Below are 25,582 nucleotides of genomic sequence, written 5' to 3'. Positions count from 1 at the left end.
AGCATTTAAGTGCAATGATAAAAACGTTTTTACAGTGATACCGTTAGACAGGAAATTTTGGAAACAATGTGCTTAAATAGAATTTCTTCAACATCGTTCCACTGGATCTTTCCACAATCCAGGCAGGGAAAAATATAGTAAAATTTATCCTTTATTAATATAAAGACATTTACAAAACCACACATACAAAATGCACACAGTGCAGAGTGTTGAGAGTCGGCTACAGCTGCCCACAGTCTGTACTAACTATGCGTTTAAGTGTCTTCCCACTTTAAGCCAAGATGTCCCATCTGTGTGACCACCCCCATGGAGGTATTCCTGTCGCGGTTCACCATGGACAGCAGACCTGGCCTGATGTGTCTTACAACAAAGTTCTCATCTTCAAACTTATTTCCATGGATGGACTTTCCTCCTGTTCCATCCTGCTTGGTTATGGAGCTACTCCAAGGGAAGGGAGAAGAAAAAAAACATTCACTGAGGGCAGGCAGCACATGGTACTACTACAGTGTTGAAGGAAAAAACTGTCATATTTAAACAGGGGTGTCTGTGAGCCCTGTGACAGACTAGCAACATATCAAGGGTGTCCACAGTGGCACCAGTGCACTAAACAAGCATTGATGGAAGATCTACAATGGAGACCATGCCATACAATCCTTCAGCAGCCCAACACCCAGATTTGGGAATTCTCTCCCCTTGAATATCCAGCAATTGTATTCAATTACTCCAAATCATGCCTTAAAACTATTCTGTTTAAATTAGCTTTCTCCCTTTCATGAATTCTGATTTTGTTACAGTTTCTTGTTTGTTGTTTTACACAAATTAAATGACTTAATTTTTAAGGTGATCTTGACTGTCCTGAAAGGTGCCCAAAAATAAAATGTAGTAATAACAAAATGCTCTCCCGCTAATTTCCACCTATGGACATGAGTTCTTTTATCTGAACTAATACTGAAGTAACTATTCAGCTGAACAGTATCCAGACCTGTTATATACCTGGATCATGTCCCCCCTCTTAGTCTCTGCTGGTAAACTCCAGATGGCCAGGGGTCTGGGAAGGTTCCACTTGAGTCAAATGGCTCTGGCACAGCTCAAACATCTTCTTGAAGGTGTCTGCCAGTTCTTCATTTTTAAACTTAGCTGCCAGCTGCTCTACCTTCGGATTTTCCTCTGTGGAAACAATAACAGCACCCATATCTACACACGTTTCAGATGCCCGACACCAGTATTTACACGTACGACTTGTAATTCTGGGAAAGGGTTGTCTGGCAAACACCAGCAGCCCTAAAATACACGGCTTATGCAGGTTTCTGCCACCGCTGTGATAGGATTAGCAGTGCTGAAAAAAGAAAATCCCATAGGTGGAGTGAAATGGCCCACAGCATTAAGTAACAGTGGCACTTTGAAAGGGGCCTTTCTTCAAAGAAAACACTTCTAAGAGGGAGGGATTACCAGAGTAGTCAGTGGCAGTCCACACCAGAGCGTTGCTGGAGGAACTCATAGGCTTCAGCTCCATAGCCGTGGTGATAGTGTGATTAGCACAAACTTTGAGAACCTGCTCCCTTCGCATGAGGACTCTGTAGTAACATTTTTGTTGCTGACAGAGGATCTTGAGGTCTCCTACACCACGCTCTTTCCACTGGCACAGGGCACGGTCCCAGCGGTAAAGCTTGGCCCGTGCTTTGAAAAGGACCTCTTCATCTTCCTCACCAGACTTTATCTCCACCTCCAATCAAAACACCCATTTAAAAAAAAAAACTATTTGCAAAGCACATAACAATGAACCAGCAAACACAAGAATTAACATCAAATGTTATTATTCATTGAAGACTCTGCACTAGTAATACATTTAATTCGGCAAGCCACCCAGCCAGCAGATGGGCTCTATGGTGCTACTGGAAAGTAGAGAATAAAGAGAAATGGCCATGCTATGGCTAAGGCTTGTACCTCTGGCAGGTGAACAATAGGCTCAAAATGCACATCATCACTGGAGGGGGCCTCTGCATCGTCACTCGCCTCATCTTCCGTTCGTTGGGACACGGTACCGATCCCAAACACAGCGGCTCCTGCATTAGCCCAGGTAAAACTGGAATCTAGAAACATGAGGAGTGAGAGACAGACATTTTTAGATCGACATGAGATGTGTTAAACCTAGATACGATATAAACTTGAGCTATTTATACTATAACTGGGCCAACCTTGTTTTCCAAAAGCATATTCCCCTGAACTGTTTGCGAGGTCTGCAAAGGAAACTCCCCCCACAGACTGAATTCCAAATGAAAAAGTATCTGTAGGACGGAAAAACAGATTATCCACATGCAGAAAATCTGAGCACATGTAAGTGAAATATCCATTTCAGCACACAATAGTGTCCCCAAATGTACAGCTGTATATCTACCTTTACTGGTGGAGTCTGGCTTATCGCTTTTCTTAGCAGACAGGTCAATGGGGCAGCTGTCTCCGGCAACAAAGACTGGGTAAGCATCACTTGTGGAATCAGGCTGGCTTTCAGGGACTATGACCACGCCCTTAGTCATATTCACAGTGGCCACAGGGGTGTCGCTGCTGCTGGACACGGCGGAAAGAGACAACTGTTCTCTCCTCTGTACACCCTGAAATGAAAAAGTGGGATTCAGTGAGTGTTATGATTGCGGACGGTACACAAAAAATAACCTCCAGAGGTCCTTGTACTCTTCTGATGTCCCCTGCCTTGTCAGCCTCTGTGTGGGGATGCTGGAGGCACTTGTCTCTGCCCAGTTCAGTTACCGGTACTCTCTCGCAGGTCGCAACTCCATCACCCAGCCATTTTCCGCTGGATTCTACAGGTGAGTGAGAATACAGTATGTCATGGACTATCGTTGTATAAGCAGAAAGAACTGGCTACTTAGGCCCAATCCCATTTCTCCTCCCTTAGCCCTACCACTAGATTTCGAGGGCCCTCCCTTCCCAAGTTGACTTCACAGATCGTAGCCACAAGGGGTAGGGTTTGAAATGTATACCTAGGAATCAGGACACCACTCGCTTATGTCATCAGCAGTCGATCATTGCACATATGTTTCACACCTGCGACTTCGCATTTGTTTGTAACAATGCCGGCTCAAGGTATGGCATTGTCGACTGCGTGCATTTTAATCACCATACTCCGCTTGATGAATACTCGAAGAAGACGTCTGCGACGCCTGCTAACGCTTGTGGTTTTTTATGAGATATCGTTTAAAAACGACTCGTGTTTGTGTCAGCTAGAGTGCCTGGCTAAAGTTTTACCTGTCAGTTTACCTGTGTCACAATGTTGATAATATAATGTACCTAATTTTCATTGCTTAATGTATTTGGCATACTATTTCCTTTTATAAATGTGACTTTATGTGCATGTACACAGCGATTAACATACAAATTAGAATAAACATTATTTTATGTACCGTTTAGCAAATGCTATCCAAACGCCGCATGCTTAAATACAGTGCATCGCGGTACAATACAATTCTTTTTTACCTCAACTTTTTTTAAAAGTACATGTGCTATATGTGTGCAGATTATTTGTTTTATTGCCCTGTATGCATGAACACATGGAACATTTTAAAGGTAAAATCATTTGTTTGCTCTGATACCATTTAGGTATCTTTAATGAAAGAGGACTTTCAAGTTAAGTAATGTGTATCAAATCGGGGGTGAGTTTCCCAAAAGTGTCGTAGCCAAAAAACGACATAAAGACTTTGAATGCTCTCTCTCTGAATAAATACGTTCTTAATTCTTTGACGGTTTTGTGAAACTCACCCCTGATCGGTTCTTTTTCTATAAATACTACAGAGATACTGCTCTGTCTCTACGCACGGAATTAGCGATTTTCAGAAAATTGTTTTTGAAAAATTCAACTTAATACTGCGTTGCACTTACAGTAAACTAAGATATTCCGCTTTGAATTAGATTTTTTTGCAAGCGTATTTATAAAGATGTATTACATTTATGAGCTTCTTTCCCCACACCGCTAGCCATCTTTTCTTTTCTTGTTGTGTATAACAATGTATTGTGGGAATTTTCTTCTTTCACTCAGTTTTGAGTCAGCATCTGAAAAATCTCCGTTTCGAGGGCTATCTTGCGGGCTGAACACCACTACCCCTCGCTGCTAAAAAGAAATGGGACAACACTACCCTACGCGGGTACGCGCAAAACAGAGGGGTAGGGCTAAGTGGGGGTATTGGGATTGGTCCTTATACAGCCACCATGACAAAGCTAATGCAATATTTTTGCAAGACCTGAACAATAAAACCTAACAAGGCTCTGTAATGCTTCATTCCATCAAAAAGCATACACTGTCCTCCATAATGTTTGGGACAAAGACACATTTTTCCTTGATTTACCCCTCTGCTCCAGAGTTTAAAATTTCAAATCAAATCAAGCAATTCAGACATGATTAAAGTGCAAACTCCAGATCTTAATATAAAGTTATTTGCATACATTTAGGTTTCACTTTGTAGAAATTACAGCTCATTTTATACACAGTCCCTCTCATTGCAAGGATCCATAATGTTTGAGACATTTGGCTTCACAGCTGTTTGCGATTACGCTGGTGTGTGTCATTGCTACATTAGTGCAGGGATAACATACCTAGGCTTGCTTCTACCATTTGGAGTCTGTAGTTGCTATTGTTACACATGAGGAGAAGAGCTGTCAATGAAAGAAGCTATTATGAGGCTAAAAAACAAGAATAAAACCATTTATAGACATTGTTCAGATCTTACCAAATTAACTGTCTGGAATGTCATTAAGAAGAAAGAATGCACTAGTGAGCTCAGTACTCACAAAAGGACTGGAAGGCCAGTGAGGACCTCCACTACTGATGACAGAAGATTAAATCCAGTTGAGCATGCCGGCTATATGCAACGTGGAAACTTAAAGGGGCAAGTCCCCGAAACAAGCAGGAGCTGAATATGGCTGAAGGCCTGGCAGAGCATCACCAGAGAAGATACTCAGCACCTGGTGAGGTCTATGAATCAGACTTCAAGCAGCTGTTGCATGCAAGGAACATGCAACAAAGTATTAAATATGACTGCTTTATTATACACACACCATTGCTATGTCCCAAACATTACGGTGCCCTGAAATAGGGGTCTATGTGTAAAAAGTTTCGTAATTTCTACAGAGTGAAACTAACAAAGTCTGGAAAGTGCACTTTAATGTCGTCTAAATTATTTGATTTAAAAATTTTATACTGTGGAGCAGAGGAGTAAATCAAGGAAAATGTATGCTGAAAATGTCCCACATATTATGGAGGACACTGTATTTGATAAAAAATGTATAGTAGGGGTGTGTGTGTGTATATATATTAAAAAAAAAAAATCCCCCCACTCTGTACGATGCAAAGATGGGACTAATACAGGATCATCTTATCTTTTCTTGTTCACATACAGCCCTTGCCAGCTTCATTCATACAGGGGGACCCAAGTCATACGAGTCAGTCACCTTTTTCCTGCACTGTGGCACCTTCAGGATTACTGGGATACAGCCTCCCATTAAGCTTCCGCACTGCCGTGTCAAAGTCTTCATCTGAAAGAAAGAGTGTAAATAATGGCAGCATTTGAAAATCCTGGCTCTTTCAGACAGTAAAATGATACACAGGAGGATAAAGGAGGCAATTTCATAAGAATGAAACCAGGGAGGGAACCAAGCACAATCAATGAGCAGCTTGCTAAAGTTACAAGAAGCTGGCTATCGCCTTCCACTTGTGCCTTTCCAACATATACAGAAAACTTACTAAACTCCCAGCACAATCCGTCATGGCCGAACAGACTGACCTAGCTCATCCCCATCCAGACACTAAATCCAGTTGCCTTTTCAGATTTTCGTGGGTATTTCAGATGTTGTGAGGGACAATTACCATCATCCTCGTCATCACTGATGTAGTCGGGCTCATTCTGATAACAGAAGAAAGTGATGGGCAGCAGGAGTTCCCGGGCCAGGCGTGCTTGCTCACTGGTGGGCTCACGCACAAACACGACCTGGACATCCTCCACATCTTCACTCGTGTCTGCGATGTCTGTTCTGCCTTTACTCTCACTCGCAACTTCATGTTGTAACAACACAGAATGCAAGGAGTTACATACAGAAATAACCGGAAGTGAGGGCAAGTCAGCTGCAATTCCAGGAGTTGGTTTCAGGATAACATTCCTGTTTATGGATGAAGTATTTTCACGGATCACTATTGTCACACCAAAATCAGAAATGGATTCATGTGAAAAGGAGACGGCTTGAAACAGGCCTCACAACAAGCTGTACAAATGAGCAAGAGACCTTTGACAACATGAAGGGGGGGAATGAGACGTTTGCTTGTCTCTGGGGTTAGTTCCACACGGGCCTCAATCCACTGAAGGCATGCAGAAGAAAGTTTAAAAACTAAAGCAATTGAGTGTTTCAACTGAAGAAAAGATTTATTCATCATGACAAAATGCCCCAGACCCCATGTTTGACTCTAGTCCTACTGTAACTGCTTTCTGTTGAAAACAACACAGTGCAACACATTATAATTTTGTTTTTCAGCCCTGTCTCCTTACAAACGCTACATAACACACAAAGGTGCCTCTATGTGGCTGACCCCTACATCACTGTGCAGTGCATCATGCCTGGAGCATGACCAAACCCCTGCATGCACGCTGCTGGTTACCAGGAAGCACCTGGAAAACCTCCATCCATTTTCTGGACAAACTCAGTCAGCATCTCTCTCTCCGACTGTCCCACAGTAGCTCTTTTACAGAAAAAAAACAGCTGGGCCACAATCAAAATGGCTGAGCCACGTTAACATCGATCCGGACCTTGAGGAGCATGCAGCATGTTAGGGCTTTGTTAACACACCGATCCACACCATCCAGGTTAAATCTGGCAGCCATCACCGCTTACATGTCACTGTGTACACAGTGCAGTGACAGAGTACCTTGGGGTTTGAATCGGTTGGATGCTGCGCTGGTCCAAAATGCCATTGGATTATCTTTGAAAAGCCTAAAATCCAATCCTAAAAGAATAACGATTGTAGATAAGAAAATTCCAATTTAGGTGATAATATGAAATGCTGGAAAGGGACTCCTGTCTTTCATGCAAACTTTCAAAATACAGTTTAAAGTCAACAGCAGTATATTTTTTGTATTGAATGTGCATACATATGCCCACACAATCCAGAATATAGTGCGTGTTGGTGTGAACCCCTATTAAAACATACAGAATGATTTATGGAATCTCAAATGTATAGAATTGAAGCTGAAGTGAGCCACTGGCTTGTTCACCTTCTCATATAGAATGAGATGCTTATTTGCCAGAGAAATGTACATTAACAGAACCACAAGCTGAAGCCTCAAGGCTGGTTCATACTTCTCCGCACAAACGCAACACTCACGCATCCCCTCTACGTATGCATACACGGAAATATTCTCCGGTCAAGCTGTGTACTTTGCACATGTGCACATGTCGTATTATTATTATTATTATTATTATTATTATTATTATTATTATTATTATTACTACATAATCATAATAATAATAATAAATAATAATAATAATAGTAATATTCTGATATTCCCTAAGCTCACAGGGTTGCCAATTTTGGTCAGCTAGCTGGTGTTAGATTTACAATTCGAGATAAGTCTGTACTCATTAGGGATGCACCGATTCGATACCTATATCGGATATCGGTCTGATAATGGCTTAAATAGGTGGATCGGATAACCAGTAGCATTGGGCCGATCTACGGGACCAATCTATTTGATTAGGTTTTTCTGTATTCGTACATGTGCGGAAGCTACATCAAGCACGCACAAACTCCATTACGCATCAGCAATGCGCAGATAAACCAGCATGTTTTGTTTAGAAAAACTACAATAGGTAACAGTATGAAGGGAGTTAACAACAATCATCTGTGTGGAGGTATTTCAAGCTTGCTACTGTATGCCAACAAATTCAAAGCCTGTTTGCAATATCTGCAGCAACACTGCAAAGTACAACACAACCAACTTAATAAAGCACCTCCAGAAGCATCATGCCAAAGAGTGTGAGGAGTTCAACAAAACAAAAACAGGGTACTGTTCGAAGCAGTTAACTCTACAGGCAGCGTTGAAAAGAGAGAAACTCCTTGGTAAGAGAGAAAAGTGACAAAAAAATAACAGAAAATAACAGTAGTGGAGGTCCTCACTGGCCATCCCTGACTTAACACTTTGAACCATGGTACAGTTTGCCATCACGGAAATATTTTTCTAAGAATGCTCTATCCAAGCCATTCAAAAAAGTATTTGAACATGTATCAAAAATGATAAAACATGCGCCAGCGATTAGCTTCACAACTGATACCTGGAGCTCTGATGCGTGCCCATTATCGCTTTTGAGTTTAAACTGCACACTGGTTGGATGCGAGCCTCAATGTGCGGTGCTACAAGCTAAAAACTTCTAAGGATCACACACTGGCAAATCAATTTCAAACAGTTATAAAGGTAATGCTTGTTCAATGGCACATTCCATTTAGTAAAGGGCATGTAATTTTGTGGTTATACTTATAACATTACTTACACTGGAATTGAAATTTCTGTTACTTTACTGTTACCAGGTAGTTAGTATTATGTTAATAGTAAATAATTCAGCTTATACATGTGTGTGTGTATTTTTTTTTACATTGTCTTCCAAAATGAGGTATTTAGGTCAAGTATTTAAGCCTGATGTATCCTTAAATATAATGTCCAGCTCCACTCCAAAGTGTGACAAACGTCTTATTAGTCACCGGGATCGGCTGATACCCAAAGCCCAGGTATTGGTATCGGAACTGAAATAGTTGGATTGGTGCATCCCTACTACTCACACACAAATTTGCATGTATGTAACAGTTTTATTACCTTGTAAATAGTCTGTAGGGTTTGCAAACTACCCCAACGACCGTCAAAAGCATCCATGTTTGTATTTAAAGTGGAGGCTAGCAAATTGATCATGCGCAGAATGTTCATAGCTGCTCAGACACAAATTTGGAGTGCAGCAGGCGTTCGTCCACAATGACGTCAAATGCGTCAAACGTTTCAGTGGATGCGTCTGCTAGTACACATGCGGAGAAGTATGAAGCTTTCAGACGACAAAAGGATCCCTACTTTTGCTAGACCACTGATCAAACAGCAGGCATATCCTACCTCCCTCTGGAACTCTGAATGCAGGCATCATGGGACTTAGTGAGGGCTGAGAGGCACTGACGGAAATCTTGAAGCTTGGGGATGAAGCAGTGAGTGCTTTCTCTTTTGGTTTAATCTTACTGGAAACATTCTGTGTACAAGATGACGGGCTTCCAAAGATTTTTTGGACAGAGTCAGAGCCAAAGACAAATTTTGGTGGTGAAACAACAGCTGCAGATAAGTTATGAGAGTGTGCCATGAATGGGGCAGCTGTCATATTATCTGGGGTACACGACCCATGAGAAAGATTTTCTTGAGAAGTCTCTTTCAACATCACAGCAGCAGGCTTCTGACAGAGAGCCTCTTGTGAGGGAGCTTCCCCAGGTGAAATGGGTGAGACCAGAACCTTGTTTTCCTGAGCATCCTTAGCTTTCTCAAAAGCATCCTTAAAAGAATTTGCTACTTCCTGTAATTTAAAGCGAACAGCCAGTTGCTCAATGTTACCCTTGCCTTCTGCAAAGTCAAAAGCACTCCACACCCATGCCTTTTCGGCACCTTTCATGGGTTCCAGCTTCATGCTGGAGGTAATCCAATGATTAGCACACAGTTTGAGCACCTGATCTCGCCTCATAACAAGCCGTACACGTTTGGAATCATCGTTTTGCAGTATTTTGATATCCCCAATACCCCTCTCTTTCCACTGCTGAAGATCTTTAGCATAACGAAACAACTTTGCTCTGTGGATGAACACCACCTGTTCATTTTCCTCACCTGTAGAGATATCCACTAGATCAGGTAAGGGCACAATGGGTTCAAAAAACTGCCCATCCCTGTCGTCTTCTTGAGTTGTTTCAGATTCCTCATCTGTGCCAACAGATACTCTGCTCTGGTTAACTCTTGATGGAGATTTGGTGGGGGTGACAATAGGCTGGAAACTGAAGTTGAAATCAGATGTTGACTCTCCAAAACGAAACAATGCTCTCTGAACAGGACTGTTAGATGATGGGGAAGCACACAGAGAGGCTTCTGAACTATCATGCAAGGGTTCTTTTTGCAAGTTATAATCTTCCCATTCCAAAGTAGGGATTGTACTGTCCGCATTGCTTTTAAGGACCAACCTCGAAGTGTCGGCAGCAGTAGCAGTACTGACTTGACCTTCATCCTGGCTGATTTTTGCTTTATCATCAGTCAAGAAAGATTTCAGGTGTTTTAAGCCAGATTTCATCTCTTCTGCTTTTTGAATTAGATGTGCAGTCCTTCCAGAGTCAATCAGTTTGTGAGGAGTCTGCAAAGGTATGTCCAGGAGAAGTTTCTGACACTCCTCAAACTTTAGCTTAAACTCTTTTGCCAAGTCTGGTGTTTTAAACTTGGCAGCAAGCTGCTCCGGCTTGGCATCGCCATCAGAGAAATCATTAGCGAGCCACATCCAAGCTCTATCAGATCCAGAGAGAGGTTTCAGATTCATAGTGGTATTGATCCAGTGGTTGGCACACACCTTGAGCACCTGGTCTCTCCTCATAAGCACTCTAAGCCTTCCATTTTCTTTGTTTTTCAGAAACTTCAGATTTCCAACACCTCTCTCTTTCCACTGGCTAGAATCTGCATCAAATCTAAAAAGCTTAACACGCTGAGAATACAACACATCTTCGTTTTCCTCCCCTGTGACCAGATCCACTTTCTCAGGCATCTTGACTACAGGTTCAAACTGAATGTCGTCATTCTCCTCAGTCTTGTACATGTCATCTTCATCCTGAACGGAGCTATTAATTTTAACAGGAGGCTGAAGTGATGTAAAAACCTGTTCACCTGCTTGGGTGAAGTCTTTAAATTCAGGGTCCTTATGCTCAAACTGAAAGTCACCCTGAGAGGATCTGGTTAAATCTGCTAACGGTAATGTGTATGGTTTGAAGTGCAACACAGGACTTTCGCCTTGTTCACCTTGAGCTGGAAAATAGGACTTGGTGACATCTGTACCATGGTTCCCTTTTTCTTTAGATTCATTACTATGGTTTTTTGGAAAGGATTCAAAAGTGGGCTCTTTTACAGGTTCCTGTATTCCAAACTTAAACCCACCAGTAGGGATTGGCATTGAAAAAGAAAAGCCACTGCTGGAAGAAGAGGTGGCTGACTTCAGTTCAACCTTAGATGAATGGGGACCCTTGTCATCCGCTTGACCAAATTTAAAGGTGCTGGGAGCACTGAACCTAGGAAATTGCTCTGGTGATTTCGGATTTAAAATAAAGCCTGAAAGTAAAGGTGTGGCTTTGACTTTTGCACTTGAATTAGGGGTCCCACAGGAAACACAGTGACTTGAAGAGAATTCATTTCTTGTCAAACATTTCTCACAATCCCATGGTCCTTCTAGCATCTGGATTTTGAAGGGAGCCTGGCAGGAAATACAGCGAGTTGCACTGGCCTCATTCCTAACTGCACAAGAGTCACAATCCCATTGAGAAGACTTCTTACAGGGATTTGGAGTCTGGCAAGCCATACAGCAGGCTGCGGTGGCCTCATTCCTCACTGCACAAGTGTCACAATCCCATTGAGAAGACTTCTTACAGGGATTTGGAGCCTGGCAATCCATACAGCAGGCTGCAGTGGCCTCATTCCTCACTGCACAAGTGTCACAATCCCATTGAGAAGACTTCTTACAGGGATTTGGAGCCTGGCAAGCCATACAGCAGGCTGCAGTGGCCTCATTCCTTACCGCACAAGTGTCACAATCCCACTGACCAGACATCTTGGTAAACTGAGCACCAAACCCACTGCTGGACAAACTACTTGCTGGTTTCACTGCAGATGTGGAATCCACCAAAGACTTGCGGTTAGGATTTGGAGCCTGACAAGCAATACAGGAAGTTGCAGTGGCTTCATTCATTATGGAACATGTGTCACAATCCCACTGACCAGGCTTCTTGGTAAACTGAGCACCAAACCCACTGCTCGACGAACTACTTGCTGGTTTCACTGCAGATGTGGAATCCACCAAAGACTTGCGGTTAGGATTTGGAGCCTGACAAGCAATACAAGAAGTTGCAGTGGCTTCATTCATTATGGAACATGTGTCACAATCCCACTGACCAGGCTTCTTGGTAAACTGAGCACCAAACCCACTGCTCGACGAACTACTTGCTGGTTTCACTGCAGATGTGGAATCCACCAAAGACTTGCGATTAGGATTTGGAGCCTGACAAGCAATACAGGAAGTTGCAGTGGCTTCATTCATTATGGAACATGTATCACAATCCCACTGACCAGGCTTCTTGGTAAACTGAGGACCAAACCCTCTGCTGGACAAACTACTTGCTGGTTTCACTGCAGATGTGGAATCCACCAAAGACTTGCGATTAGGATTTGGAGCCTGACAAGCAATACAGGAATTTGCAGTGGCTTCATTCATTATGGAACATGTGTCACAATCCCACTGACCAGGCTTCTTGGTAAACTGAGGACCAAACCCACTGCTGGACGAACTACTTGCTGGTTTCACTGCAGATGTGGAATCGACCAAAGACTTGCGGCTAGGATTTGGAGCCTGACAAGCAATACAGGAAGTTGCAGTGGTTTCATTCATTATGGAACATGTGTCACAATCCCACTGACCAGGCTTCTTGGTAAACTGAGCACCAAACCCACTGCTGGACAAACTACTTGCTGGTTTCACTGCAGATGTGGAATCCACCAAAGACTTGCGGCTAGGATTTGGAGCCTGACAAGCAATACAGGAAGTTGCAGTGGCTTCATTCATTATGGAACATGTGTCACAATCCCACTGACCAGGCTTCTTGGTAAACTGAGCACCAAACCCACTGCTGGACAAACTACTTGCTGGTTTCACTGCAGATGTGGAATCCACCAAAGACTTGCGGCTAGGATTTGGAGCCTGACAAGCAATACAGGAAGTTGCAGTGGATTCATTCATTATGGAACATGTGTCACAATCCCACTGACCAGGCTTCTTGGTAAACTGAGCACCAAACCCACTGCTGGACAAACTACTTGTTGGTTTCACTGCAGATGTGGAATCCACCAAAGACTTGCGGTTAGGATTTGGAGCCTGACAAGCAATACAGGAAGTTGCAGTGGCTTCATTCATTATGGAACATGTGTCACAATCCCACTGACCAGGCTTCTTGGTAAACTGAGCACCAAACCCACTGCTGGACAAACTACTTGCTGGTTTCACTGCAGATGTGGAATCCACCAAAGACTTGCGGTTAGGATTTGGAGCCTGACAAGCAATACAGGAAGTTGCAGTGGCTTCATTCATTATGGAACATGTGTCACAATCCCACTGACCAGTCTTCTTGGTAAACTGAGCACCAAACCCACTGCTCGACGAACTACTTGCTGGTTTCACTGCAGATGTGGAATCCACCAAAGACTTGCGATTAGGATTTGGAGCCTGACAAGCAATACAGGAAGTTGCAGTGGCTTCATTCATTATGGAACATGTATCACAATCCCACTGACCAGGCTTCTTGGTAAACTGAGGACCAAACCCTCTGCTGGACAAACTACTTGCTGGTTTCACTGCAGATGTGGAATCCACCAAAGACTTGCGATTAGGATTTGGAGCCTGACAAGCAATACAGGAATTTGCAGTGGCTTCATTCATTATGGAACATGTGTCACAATCCCACTGACCAGGCTTCTTGGTAAACTGAGGACCAAACCCACTGCTGGACGAACTACTTGCTGGTTTCACTGCAGATGTGGAATCGACCAAAGACTTGCGGCTAGGATTTGGAGCCTGACAAGCAATACAGGAAGTTGCAGTGGATTCATTCATTATGGAACATGTGTCACAATCCCACTGACCAGGCTTCTTGGTAAACTGAGCACCAAACCCACTGCTGGACAAACTACTTGCTGGTTTCACTGCAGATGTGGAATCCACCAAAGACTTGCGGCTAGGATTTGGAGCCTGACAAGCAATACAGGAAGTTGCAGTGGCTTCATTCATTATGGAACATGTGTCACAATCCCACTGACCAGGCTTCTTGGTAAACTGAGCACCAAACCCACTGCTGGACAAACTACTTGCTGGTTTCACTGCAGATGTGGAATCCACCAAAGACTTGCGGTTAGGATTTGGAGCCTGACAAGCAATACAGGAAGTTGCAGTGGCTTCATTCATTATGGAACATGTATCACAATCCCACTGACCAGGCTTCTTGGTAAACTGAGCACCAAACCCACTGCTGGACAAACTACTTGCTGGTTTCACTGCAGATGTGGAATCCACCAAAGACTTGCGGTTAGGATTTGGAGCCTGACAAGCAATACAGGAAGTTGCAGTGGCTTCATTCATTATGGAACATGTGTCACAATCCCACTGACCAGGCTTCTTGGTAAACTGAGCACCAAACCCACTGCTCGACGAACTACTTGCTGGTTTCACTGCAGATGTGGAATCCACCAAAGACTTGCGGTTAGGATTTGGAGCCTGACAAGCAATACAAGAAGTTGCAGTGGCTTCATTCATTATGGAACATGTGTCACAATCCCACTGACCAGGCTTCTTGGTAAACTGAGCACCAAACCCAATGCTGGATGAACTACTTACTGGTTTCACTGTCGCTGCAGTATCTTCTGAAGATATCTTTGGAGACAACTTTTTAGTTATCTGCAAATTGTCAGCAGTGGCTGATTCAGTGCTAGTCCCAAACTTGAATGATGTAGGTATTTGAGGAAATGATCCAAACCCCAATGATGCAGAATTCGAGCCTGAAGTTTTCTGAAAGTGTTCACCAAACTGAAAAGTAAAAGCCCCCAAAGCAGGTATGGGAGCTACAAACCCTTTAACATCAGCAGACTTCATTTGTTTTTGGTCTTGTCCTGTAGACATCCGAGCCTGGTCAAACTTGCCTTTGAATAGGGCTGCTTCTTCAACAGTTTTAAAACGGATGGCTAGCTGCTCCGGCTTTGGTATCTCATCTGCATAATCGACTGCATGCCAAACCCAGGATCTGTCGGAGCCAGCATTCAGCTTGAGCTCCATGTCCTCAGTAATGTAGTGGTTGGCACAGATCTTCAGCACTTGGTCTCTCCTCATTAGGAGGCGGACCTTGCTTGATGTCTTGTGCCTCAGTATTTTGACACTGCCAATGCCCCTCTCTTTCCACTCCTTACTGTCACTTTCAAAGCGGAAGAGTTTGGCTCTGCTACAGAATATTTCCTCTTCCTCCTCTTCTCCAGTTTTTACATCCACTTTATCTGGAAGAGGAATGATAGGCTCAAAGTGAGGGCCATCCTCATCCTCTTCTACTCGAGTACTGTCATTGTCACTTTCCATACCCTTTTCATCCCGCTGCTTTCTGTTTGCCTTGTCCACTCTATCCATCACTTTAGACATACCTGTGAAAGTGAATGGCTTTTCTTTCTCAACAAATATGCTCTGGTTACTTGGACCCTGTGTGGCACTGGTAGGTGAAATCCCAGAGGAATCTTTACAGCCAAAACTAAAGATCACACTATGGCCAGGTGTCTGGTCTTCATTAGGACGCTTCTCCCCTAGAAATCCTTCAGTTCCTATATGCATATCAGAGGTCAAAGGCCTCAGAATTTCATTGTTTTTTGCCTGAGCAGATGAGAAGGTAAAATCTCCATCATTTGATTTGAAATTTGAATTGAACTTGAATGCAGCTGCTGTGGTAGACTGGGTTATTACTCCAGCTCTGAGAGGCACAGCTGGGCTTGGCTGGCCAAAACCAAGGTCTGGGAATTTTTCTTCCTCACATTTCAGTGGTTGTGACTGTGGCCTTGACTTGGTGAAATAACCAGGCTCAGGCAGAGTGGGATTAGTAGTGGATTGAGAAACAGCATGGCTATAGTAGTCCTCGCCATAGGGGGAGAGAAGGCTAGGTGCTGGCTGATCAAAGTGCAAAGGAGCACCATACAGCTGGTCATGGGGATAAATGCGCGGCTGGGGGGGGAGACTGTTCATCCGATACACTGGAGCCTAGAAAGAGAAGGGTCACGTTAAGAGTCCATTTTAAATCAAGCAGTAAAACTGCACATGATGACAGAATATTATGCATTGTGTGAATACAATGGGCTTTATAGTAATACATCACATATTTACTTTTGTAACTGTTATTCCAATAACTGATAAAACATATACACATTTTACATTACTTTAAAAAGAAAAAACACACACCTTAGTTGGGGTTACATTGGTAGCTGTACGAAGGAGGTACTGAGAATCATAAGCAGGAGGCTGACTGCAATACCCAGAAAGACCAGTTGTAGCCACTATAAGGAGAAAGAGTGTTATACCTCTGACAAATTATCCAAGACAATACCGTCAAAAACAAAAAGTTAATTTCCACATAAATACCATCAAATAGGATTAGGGTTAAACAGGAAAAAACCCATTTATCCAGAACAGGGGTGCAGAGGGAAATCGATATGTACAGACGCTCCTCTACTTACGAACTTTCGACTTACGAACTTTCAGACATACGAATGAAAAGGACTAAGTCCAAATGGTGTTCATTGGGCTCCCGTTTCCTATCTGCAACATCAATTTTTTCTTTCTGCGCGCCAATTCCGCCTAGTACGACTTCTGGCCGATACTCCCGCCGTGCAGCAGCGTAACGTGCGTACTCCTAGCATCCTAGTTTTGTACTTGCATATACCCTTAAAATGTTGTTGAATAACAAACATTTCAAGTTACAAATGGCCATTCGGAACGCATCTCATTCGTAAGTAGAGGAGTGTCTGTATATGTAATATGTCGATAATTCTTTGAGCATTTATCATTCATCAAAACAGCAGCAAACGAGTATTTATTAATTTGGAACTTTAAGAAATATTGTGTCAGTATTCTGAGGAGCCGTAGCCATAAAAATAGAAACGTAATGATCCACTACCCTCTGAAGAAGAGACCTAAATATAGGTGATTAAGAGAAAAAAAGATTAAAAGGGAAAAAAAAAGCAGGGAAAAAGAACAGCCTTAGTGAATTACCTGTGAGGGGGGCACCGTGCAGATTCTGGGCCGGTGAAAAAGACTCCCCATGGGATTCCACCGTGTGGGCCTCCCCAGGAGCCCGAGGGTTGGCAGACGCCATGGATCCAGACCAGTTGTGTAGCTCATTCTGTGTACAAATCAGAGACGAGCTCGACATCTGACAACTTCTCTCCCACCTGGAGGACACAGGCTGCACCATGCAACACAACGGGCATGAGCAAATGATGCCCACTAAGTTCTGCCCGCAGGCTAACCCTAACCGCCCAGAAGGGGCAGAAAACGTGCCACATGGAAGGCACTAAACCTGCAGGAAGGCCCAGAGACTGATACATCCAAGACAACATTCGTAAGTAAATTCCAAATGGCATGCCAACCGTTAGGGCCTCCATTTCTTGGAACAACATCTGGAACATAGACGTCTGGTCCTCAGCCCACTGAGGGGGGGTCTTAGGTGAGAACTAGAAAACAGAGCGAGAGAGCAGATGCTGGGGTAGGGTTCAGTGAAGCTTGGTGAGAGATTAAGGATGTTACTGCATCTTGATACGTCCAACATACCACAAGCCTTTTTGAGGGTGAAGCCACACTCTTGGCTGGCAAGGACCTGGAGCTCAGTGAAGAGGGATCAGAGGGCTCCGGCAGCACAAAGATGGGACCAGTGCCAGGCTGCTCCTGACAGCCAGCCTCATCTTCCAGGGCCCCTGTGCCCTCCCCCAGCTGCTGCCTGACCTCACTCAGCCAATCCATGAGTTCCTCCATTGAAATTGGCAGCTGCACCTACAGTGTTCAGTTATTGCACACACATATATTTGCCATTATTTAAGCACTGAGAAAAGCACATCAGATACAGGTTCAATAAATGTCAGCATGGCAAAATATCAGGGTTCAGAGCATGGATTTGTAATCTAAGGGTTGAATCCCTGCTTGTGTCCAAGAGGTACTCATCCTAATCAGCATCACATCACAAGGGTGTAGGAACGGCAAGCCTCACCTTCTCAAGATCGGCAGCATCGGCTTGGCACACCTTGGTTAAACACTTCCATATCTTCCGAAGATATTCAGCTTTTTCTGAACTGTTAGCCGCTTCTTCAGAACACCTTCGAAAGATCTGCAAAGAGTATCCCTCATGATGGTAAACACACTTAGGTGAGAGGCATGGGTCTATGCAAAAGGCAGCCGTGCCCAACACACCTGTGCCAGATGCCAGAATGCAGAAATGGTCTTGGCGTCTTCCAGGATAGAGATTGCGTGCTCTGTGTTTCCCTTGATATCCTGGAGCACCGCAAAGACTGTTTCTGCCTCGTTTTCATACCCGACAACAGACGATACCTGGGGGAGGAACAGCTTCAAAATCAGTATCATACAAAGGAATAATTTTTCAGGCAATTTGGGAAGACATCTAAATTTACCTGAATATCTTTATCACGAACGTGTGGAAACAAGGGCTTGAGTGGTATAGGAATACTCCGGTTTGCCTTAATGTCCTGAAGCAAGGGCTTCACAACAGCCCAGTAGTGCACACTACGACCAATATAAGCCCTCTTGTCACAGGACCTCAGGCTGTGACCCTGGGAAACAGGTGGAAGAGGTCGTATCAGCACAGGTCAGTTTCTAGCAATAAATTTCATGCCATTAAAACCTTAAGAAATCCAATGCTCATCTGGGCACAGGCCAGTAAAAATACCCACCTCTGATTGGTCAATAACATTCCAATTTGATTTTATATTTAGCTCTGTCTACAGGCAAAGAAACCAGAGGGACAGTCCCACAGTGAGAGCGTTCTAAATTACACTTCTGAGATGCAATCGTAAAACACACGTCTCCGGTGCTGCTAGGGAAGAGCAGAGGCAGAAGTACCATGTAACTGAGGTGTTGTGCCCAGCATATGAGCAGCGCCGGCTGCAGACCGTGTAGCTTTCCTATCCCCTTCAGGGTGTCCAGCCCACACTGGATGGTCTTCTGCACCCTCGCCGTGTTCGACATCCTAGAGAACCACCCACACAATTCATTTGGTGAGAACAGGGGCTTCAATTTTGAGGTCTTTTCATTACAAAAAAAGTTGAGCTCAGCACCAGAAGGGCTTTGAAAACATTAAATAAAATTTAATAAAAAGCCTCCATTCCTGCAACACCTTACTATCTCCTATCATGTGTCTCAGTAGCATGGTAAAATCTAAACACTGTTCTCCATCACTGTATCTTGACTGCTCTCTACTGTAGACACTATTAGCAACTGATAAGCTGGAAAGCTTTGGCCACCTGGGCTACAGGAACTCACGTCACTTTTCGGTTGATGAAACAGCAAGCGTCGTCCCACCATTCACTCTGTCTCTCTGTGGCTAACTGCCCTATGATCTGCAAGGGCAAACAGCAAGGTGGCAGGACACCGTGGCCTGCCTGCAGCAACGGGCTGGTGAACACTACGCCACACAGGAACACCTAGAACAGAGATTCAGGAAGGCTCTTCAGTAAGACTCCTATCTTGGATTAGAAACAGAATTCTGGTTATATTGTATGTTCTATGCCTGGAATGTGGGTTTAATCCAAAACAAGCACTTCAACTTAAAAATTTTATTTTGGAGTAAACTGTACCACTGGCAAGAGTGATAATTCATGTGAAAAAGTTAATCCATTAGATGATTAACTACCCTGCAATGAAGTAACGTGTTATCCCTGTGCAACGACATGAGTCTGGTGACAAATGGAAGTGAAGGAAAAAATAAATAAATAAAACACCACCGTGCAGTTGTCACATGGGCTAAGAATACTGATAACATCCAGCAGCATTAACACAGACAGTGTTTCATCTGTGCCATGTTTCTGACATCCGCGGGCAACTGTGCAGGCGGATTTTTGAGCAAATGGCGAGCGTTCAGAGCCTCCAGAGACAGGTGCAGTTTGGTAACTTGCGATTAATTAAGTCCTGCAGTACTGCATCAACATGGAGTCACACACAAACAGCATGTTTTATAAAAGTTCCTCAGCTGCATCAACCTACTCAAATGTAATGGTCATAGTTACATGGTTCAGGACAGTTTTATCAGGGAATCGAGACAAAAATAAGCCAGGACAGTATGGAGGATGGTCAGGCAGCAGGCAGAAAGCAGCCATCTTTGAAATGAGTGATCCATTACAAACCCTATTGTAATTAAGATATGAATACCATAATTAAGATTACACATGATATTTACATAACAATGACCAAATAGGAAACAAGATCATTCACTGTTTTTCCACTGACTGACCAAATAAGCAGATTTTAACAAGCATGTGATTAAGTAATGCAGTTGCCACAGAATGGCAGTGAGTGGGGTGAAGAAAAAAATTTCAAAGAAGTCAAATTTCCAGTGAGTTTCACAGACCTTTAACTGCAAGAAAAGGGCATGAGATGAAAAACGGGGGAAGCATTACCTCGAGGTCAAGCAGACAGATGGATTCAGTGGCATTACTGTCTAGTTTGAAGGTTTCCTGGATGTGGCGCGGAAACAGTTTTTTGAGCCAGGCCCCAAAACAAGGTCTGCGGCCCAAGTGCACCAACTGCAGGCCCAGCCAGGTCAGCTGCTGCAGGCTCTCTCCACACAGCAAGACTGCATCTAAAAGACAAATAATTTTCATTAAGCAGCCAATACAATTCCTCAGTTAGATTTCAGTTTAAAGTATAAAAATGTAAATCAGTTGATAGACTCCTCCCCCCCTTTTTAAATTAATTATTCTTTTTAACCGATCTCATTGCACTGCCAATGACAGACCATTAGTTGACATCTTACCACTGTCCAGCTTCTCAAGGTCGCTTATCTCTGGCATCTTTGTGCTCACACCATGGATGTTGTCATTGGCGATGAAAGACTGGGGAGCAGGACACTGAGAGCCAAAGAGGTCCTCAAACAGAAGCTTCTTTCCAGGCTCATTGCAAAGGTTCTCCACAATCTCCTTGAAGCATTCACCCTGCTGGGCCAGGCTCAGAAGCATGTGCCCTGACTGGCTTTTGCGATCACTGGCCAGGAGATCCAACAGCCGGCTGGCAGCTGGCTCCCCTTTAGAAGGTCGGCTCTTCGGTCTGGGAATCTGGGGCAGGAGGATGCGGCTCACGTCACAATGACTCAGTTTCTCGGAGTCTTCTTAATGTGTGGTTTGAAAACAGAAGAAATATGCCACCTGATGGGCTCACCTGATAGGCTAAAAGGTAGCATAATGATGCCAACTGTACTCCAGGCTTCTTCTGATACTCCCTGTTGTGCACCATCTTCAGGAAGAACGTTCCAGCATACAGGTATAGGTGACCTCTGAGCTCGGAGACCAACTCGGTAAGCCCGTTTGCAGTATTTCCTGATGCCATCTTCACAGACTGCATGGCTTGGTCGAAACTGCAGACATGGCAGAAAACTTCACAAACAGAAAATGGTTCATCTTGGCCATTACAGTAAACAATGTACTACACCAAAACACCATATTTTCCAAGAGAATTCCCACCTAAACTTAAAATCAGAAGACTTTCTACTATTAACTTGGTTGGATAAAGGAATAGAATAGAGAATATGTCCATTCCCACCAGAGGAACTAGAGGTGCTGATCGAGACCTATTTGATTGATTGAATATCGGGCACATGTGACCGGTCCACGTCCAATACCTATTTAGTTTTTGGCAGTCTCTAAAAGAATAGCTCCTATTTCGTGTTAAACATATTTGTACAATCAATCACACTACAGCTCTTTCCCATTTTAGATTATAGACTGAATTCTGAATGTTTTTCGTGCCATTCAGGTTGAATATAATGCTGCCGCTCTTTTTTGCTACTTAGTGGGTTTGAGCACGATGACTTCCGTCTGCTGTGATGTCATGCGCATACCCTTCGCAGTACAAGGTGCGCAAGAACATCAGAGGGTGGCAATCTGGAAGTATTTTACACTTTTAACAGCAACTAGTAGCACAGAAATTTGCAATCTTTGTCTAAACAAAGTTTTGAGAGCTGGGAGCAGGAAAATCCCCCTAAACGTGCACACAACCGCACAAGATAACACGAGTAATATGAAAACAGCAATGGATGATTTGGAATTCATTCGCTTGGGCAGTTTTGTGCACTCACTGCAGGAGGGGCTGCTATAGCAATGAAGTGCAAGTGATACTGTTGCCAGTGGGAGAAAAAATGTGGGGCATTTTAAGCATTCGCCACTTGCATATGCTCGAAAGATTCAAACTGAACTGCAAAAACGCTTAAAACAAGATATACTAATGAGGTGGAACAGTACATTATGCATGTTTCTAGTAGCCTAATTAAAGTTTTTTGGCACACATTTTTCTATATTTACTACTTTAAAAATATTAAATATGCATATATTAATATGTATATGCATGTATAAAATATGTATAATATATATTTATTATACTGTAATATTAAAGTAAAAAAAGCTCTTGTGTTGGAATCTGTATGTGCATCAGGATCAGATTGGAACTGAAAAAATGTGGATCAGCCCATTCCTAGATGGAACATTTTTCAGAAAACAGGAACTTCTGTCATGTTCCCACCACAAAACTCGTTACATCGCGTTTTATTCAATGGAAAACAATTCTCCTTCATCCTCCACTATTTCGGTTTTAGGGGTATAGTTATGAAATGTGATGTGTATTAAATGCAAAGTTTAACCTATGAACCTTTATAATTTAGAATAAAGGTCACAGCTCCTGTTGAGCAGTGTGAAGGAAACACATGAAAATGGCCAGGAGCTACAAAAATTCCCAATCAGGACAGCCTATGAACTCTGAACCAGGAACTAGGTTCCTGGACCTTGGTGGCAAAGCACCTATCTCCTCATAATTGCACTTATTGATCTGCCCAGTAGGGGTCCTACCTTTGCAAGGCTTTCACACTTTGCTCCACCCCTGGCTCAAACAGAGTCTGTCTCAGCAAGTTGCAGTGGGCCAAGAGCAACTCCCTTCTTAGCATGGAACACAAACTGTGATTGGACAGCACACTAGGCTGGGTCAAGTACTCCTGCAAGAGAGAAAGCGGGACCGCCCTGTCATTAAACCGCACACTCCCAATCTGCCTGTTTACTGTACATGAGGCAAGGCAAAAACAGCACACCTGAATTGTCTGTGTGACCGTGGAGTACCAGTCCAGGCTGTATCGCATGTCCCTTTTCTTCTCCACAGCAAGGCAGTGGTCAACTGCTTCCTTTAACTGCCCGTCAGAACAGTACAGCTGCACCAGCTTCACGTTGATGTAGGGGTCACTTGGACACACCTTCAGCTGAGACTTCAGCAGGTCAAACAGCTGGTTCCTGCCTCGCTGCCCCTGTGCACTGAGCAGCTTCTCCTGCAGCAGTTAAGACATACTGAGGATGAGCAGGAGTAATATGATGATCCTCATTATCATTTAGGGGACTGCAAGTCTGTTTAAACAAAGCCACCTTCAGCTTGAAGACAATAGGATGGTTTGGAAGAAGCTTGGCTGCCTTGTCCACCCAGAAGTCTGCCCTGCTGTCTGTCTCTGGCAAGTTGCAGAGCAGCTCAGCCACCCTGAGAACGACATCCTTTTGTCTTGGGTCCAGATCCACAGAGCGCTGTAGGATGGCAGGCTGGTTTATACAGAGCACTTCTCCAAAACATGAGCATGACAAGAGAGCAAACACGGCACTGAGGTCATATCTCAACTTCTGATAAAAGTTCTAAACTCAGTTCATTTTGCAATGGAGCTAGAATGTCAAAGTTGTGTGTGAATAGTCTTTGCTTCTTGGAGTACACACTGCCACCCCACCCCACACCTACCCACAAAGACAGGCAGACAGACCTTGTAGCAGCCCACAGCCTTGTTCACATCTCTTTCCTTCTCAAAGATCAGCCCCAACAGTCTGTGTGCCTTCGGGTCTCTCTCCTTAACTCCCAGGTAGGCTGACACATGTCTAAAGAGAGATTGGATTGTGTGTAAAACGGCAGTATCAGGAGGCTCGATTAGCACCTGTATGGAGCCTCACCTCTTAGCCTGCTCGTGTTCACCGTTCTGGAGAAATTTTTTGGCTAAGAAGAAGCACTTCTCCGGCGCCTGTAAATCGGAAACACTCAAAAAGTGATACAGGATACATACGCACAGCAAGCACTCCTGATGAGTATCAAAAATCATTCTAAAGCTTCTGTCTTGTTAATAAGCGGACAACCAAGAAACATCCCAGCTGGACACGCGAGTACCACGTTCATAAAAATTTAAATAAGTTCACCGTACTGAAGAGTGGCGTCTAGGCAGCCAGCTACAAAAAGCGTCCCGGTATGTCGCCTGTGACACTGAGTCGGGGCTTTCATATGAACGCGCCTGGTAACAACTGGCCGGGTGCTGAGGGCCGGGCCTGCTACTATCGGGCACTCCAAGTCGTTTTCGCTCACCTCCTTCATCGCAGGGGACGCACTTTGCACTGAGTATAGGAAGCGGTCCGCGTCAACTCCGTTTTGCTGCATTGGTCCGGACGGGCAATTTTGAGTTCTACGCTTTTAAACCTTTTTATTTGCTGAAACACGCACTGACACCAGCCGCCGGAAGGAGGCCCCTTCTGCCGCGTCGTATTACAACGCTCCTCGCGGGTTCACGTCACAACACTAAGCCGGCACGTGGTTAGCAGTGAGCTTCCCATTGGCTGATCGGAGGAGCTTCTTTCAAGTCTGTCCATTCTCCGTTTATTCTAGTGTGGTAATAACGGTGTTTGTAGGTAAATATCGCTGAAATCTTATGTGTAAATAATCACCCTATTCTTTCTACGTTTAATTAAATATTTTAATATCTATATATATTTTTATCGTCTTAAAAATGTATACGTAACAGAAGTGTAATTACGCTTGTTTAATTAATGGTTCGCGCTTTCCCAGGAAGAATATTGTTTTGAAATTTGAAGTCCTTCGGTGTTAGCCAGTTCGTAAAAGACGCACAGCTGTGTAGAAGTGTATGGAGGGGTAGAAGTGGAGTAAGTGTACGTAGGAAGTATCCACAAGAGGGCAGTGGATTGGTTTGTTTACACAACAGAACAGTATTATCTTTATGGCGTAGTACATGTACAACATGTACAGTATAACCCTTAATAGTGAACCAAAGTGCAGTAGTGCAATCATATATTCTTTTTAGTAGCATTAAATGTAACAGTGCAGATGAAAAAAACAAAAGCAGCAATCGTGATTAAAAATGAATAGCACTGTAAACATGAGCAACACTGTAAATCGTAAAGGTTTTGGGGGGGCAGGTTGGCAGATGGGTGCATGCAGAATGCTCATGGGCGTGTAGTGAGTTGACATTTGAGTTTGTTGTTCCTTGCCTGGTTAAGATGATTGGTGGTTTTGGGGCAGAAAGTATTCCAGGGTCTGGAAGTGTGGATGTAAATATTCTAGTCCTGTCTCAAACGATTATTCTTTAAACAATTAATCTAGCGATTATTTTTCCGATTGTTACTAATCTAACTAATTTTTCGATTGATCTGATGATAAATTTATTGATAATTATTTTCAAGTT

General features: G+C 43.6%; 1 protein-coding gene across 5 annotated transcripts; it reads right to left on the bottom strand.

The window, feature by feature from the left end:
* Positions 1-133: 133 nt before the first annotated feature.
* On the bottom strand, positions 134-24,663 carry LOC111846866 (E3 SUMO-protein ligase RanBP2). 5 transcript variants are annotated; one of them, XM_072715592.1, is made up of 30 exons: positions 24,472-24,663; positions 24,069-24,136; positions 23,885-23,996; positions 23,505-23,657; positions 23,180-23,410; positions 22,944-23,086; positions 21,265-21,460; positions 20,864-21,161; positions 20,508-20,689; positions 19,375-19,535; positions 18,955-19,081; positions 18,507-18,665; positions 18,289-18,426; positions 18,089-18,205; positions 17,656-17,874; positions 17,475-17,558; positions 17,098-17,227; positions 16,288-16,382; positions 9,147-16,089; positions 6,923-7,000; positions 5,873-6,058; positions 5,458-5,541; positions 4,603-4,662; positions 2,707-2,816; positions 2,396-2,609; positions 2,196-2,285; positions 1,945-2,090; positions 1,450-1,723; positions 983-1,167; positions 134-438 (listed from the first exon to the last, which is right to left on the bottom strand). In XM_072715592.1, exons 1-29 carry the CDS (start codon positions 24,541-24,543, stop codon positions 1,013-1,015), a joined length of 11,025 nt encoding a protein of 3,674 aa, XP_072571693.1. In that variant the 5' UTR covers positions 24,544-24,663; the 3' UTR covers positions 134-438; positions 983-1,012. The 5 variants fall into 5 exon arrangements, with proteins under 5 accessions (XP_072571693.1, XP_072571689.1, XP_072571698.1 ...); XM_072715588.1 differs by having other exon boundaries at positions 994-1,167; XM_072715597.1 differs by lacking the exon at positions 4,603-4,662 and having other exon boundaries at positions 994-1,167.
* Between the last annotated feature and the right edge of the window lie 919 nt (positions 24,664-25,582).

This window comes from Paramormyrops kingsleyae, chromosome 1, assembly GCF_048594095.1.
Source record: "Paramormyrops kingsleyae isolate MSU_618 chromosome 1, PKINGS_0.4, whole genome shotgun sequence".
Lineage (NCBI taxonomy): Eukaryota > Metazoa > Chordata > Actinopteri > Osteoglossiformes > Mormyridae > Paramormyrops > Paramormyrops kingsleyae.
Note: the sequence above shows the minus strand (reverse complement) of the source record. Positions and strands in the feature narration are given on the sequence as shown.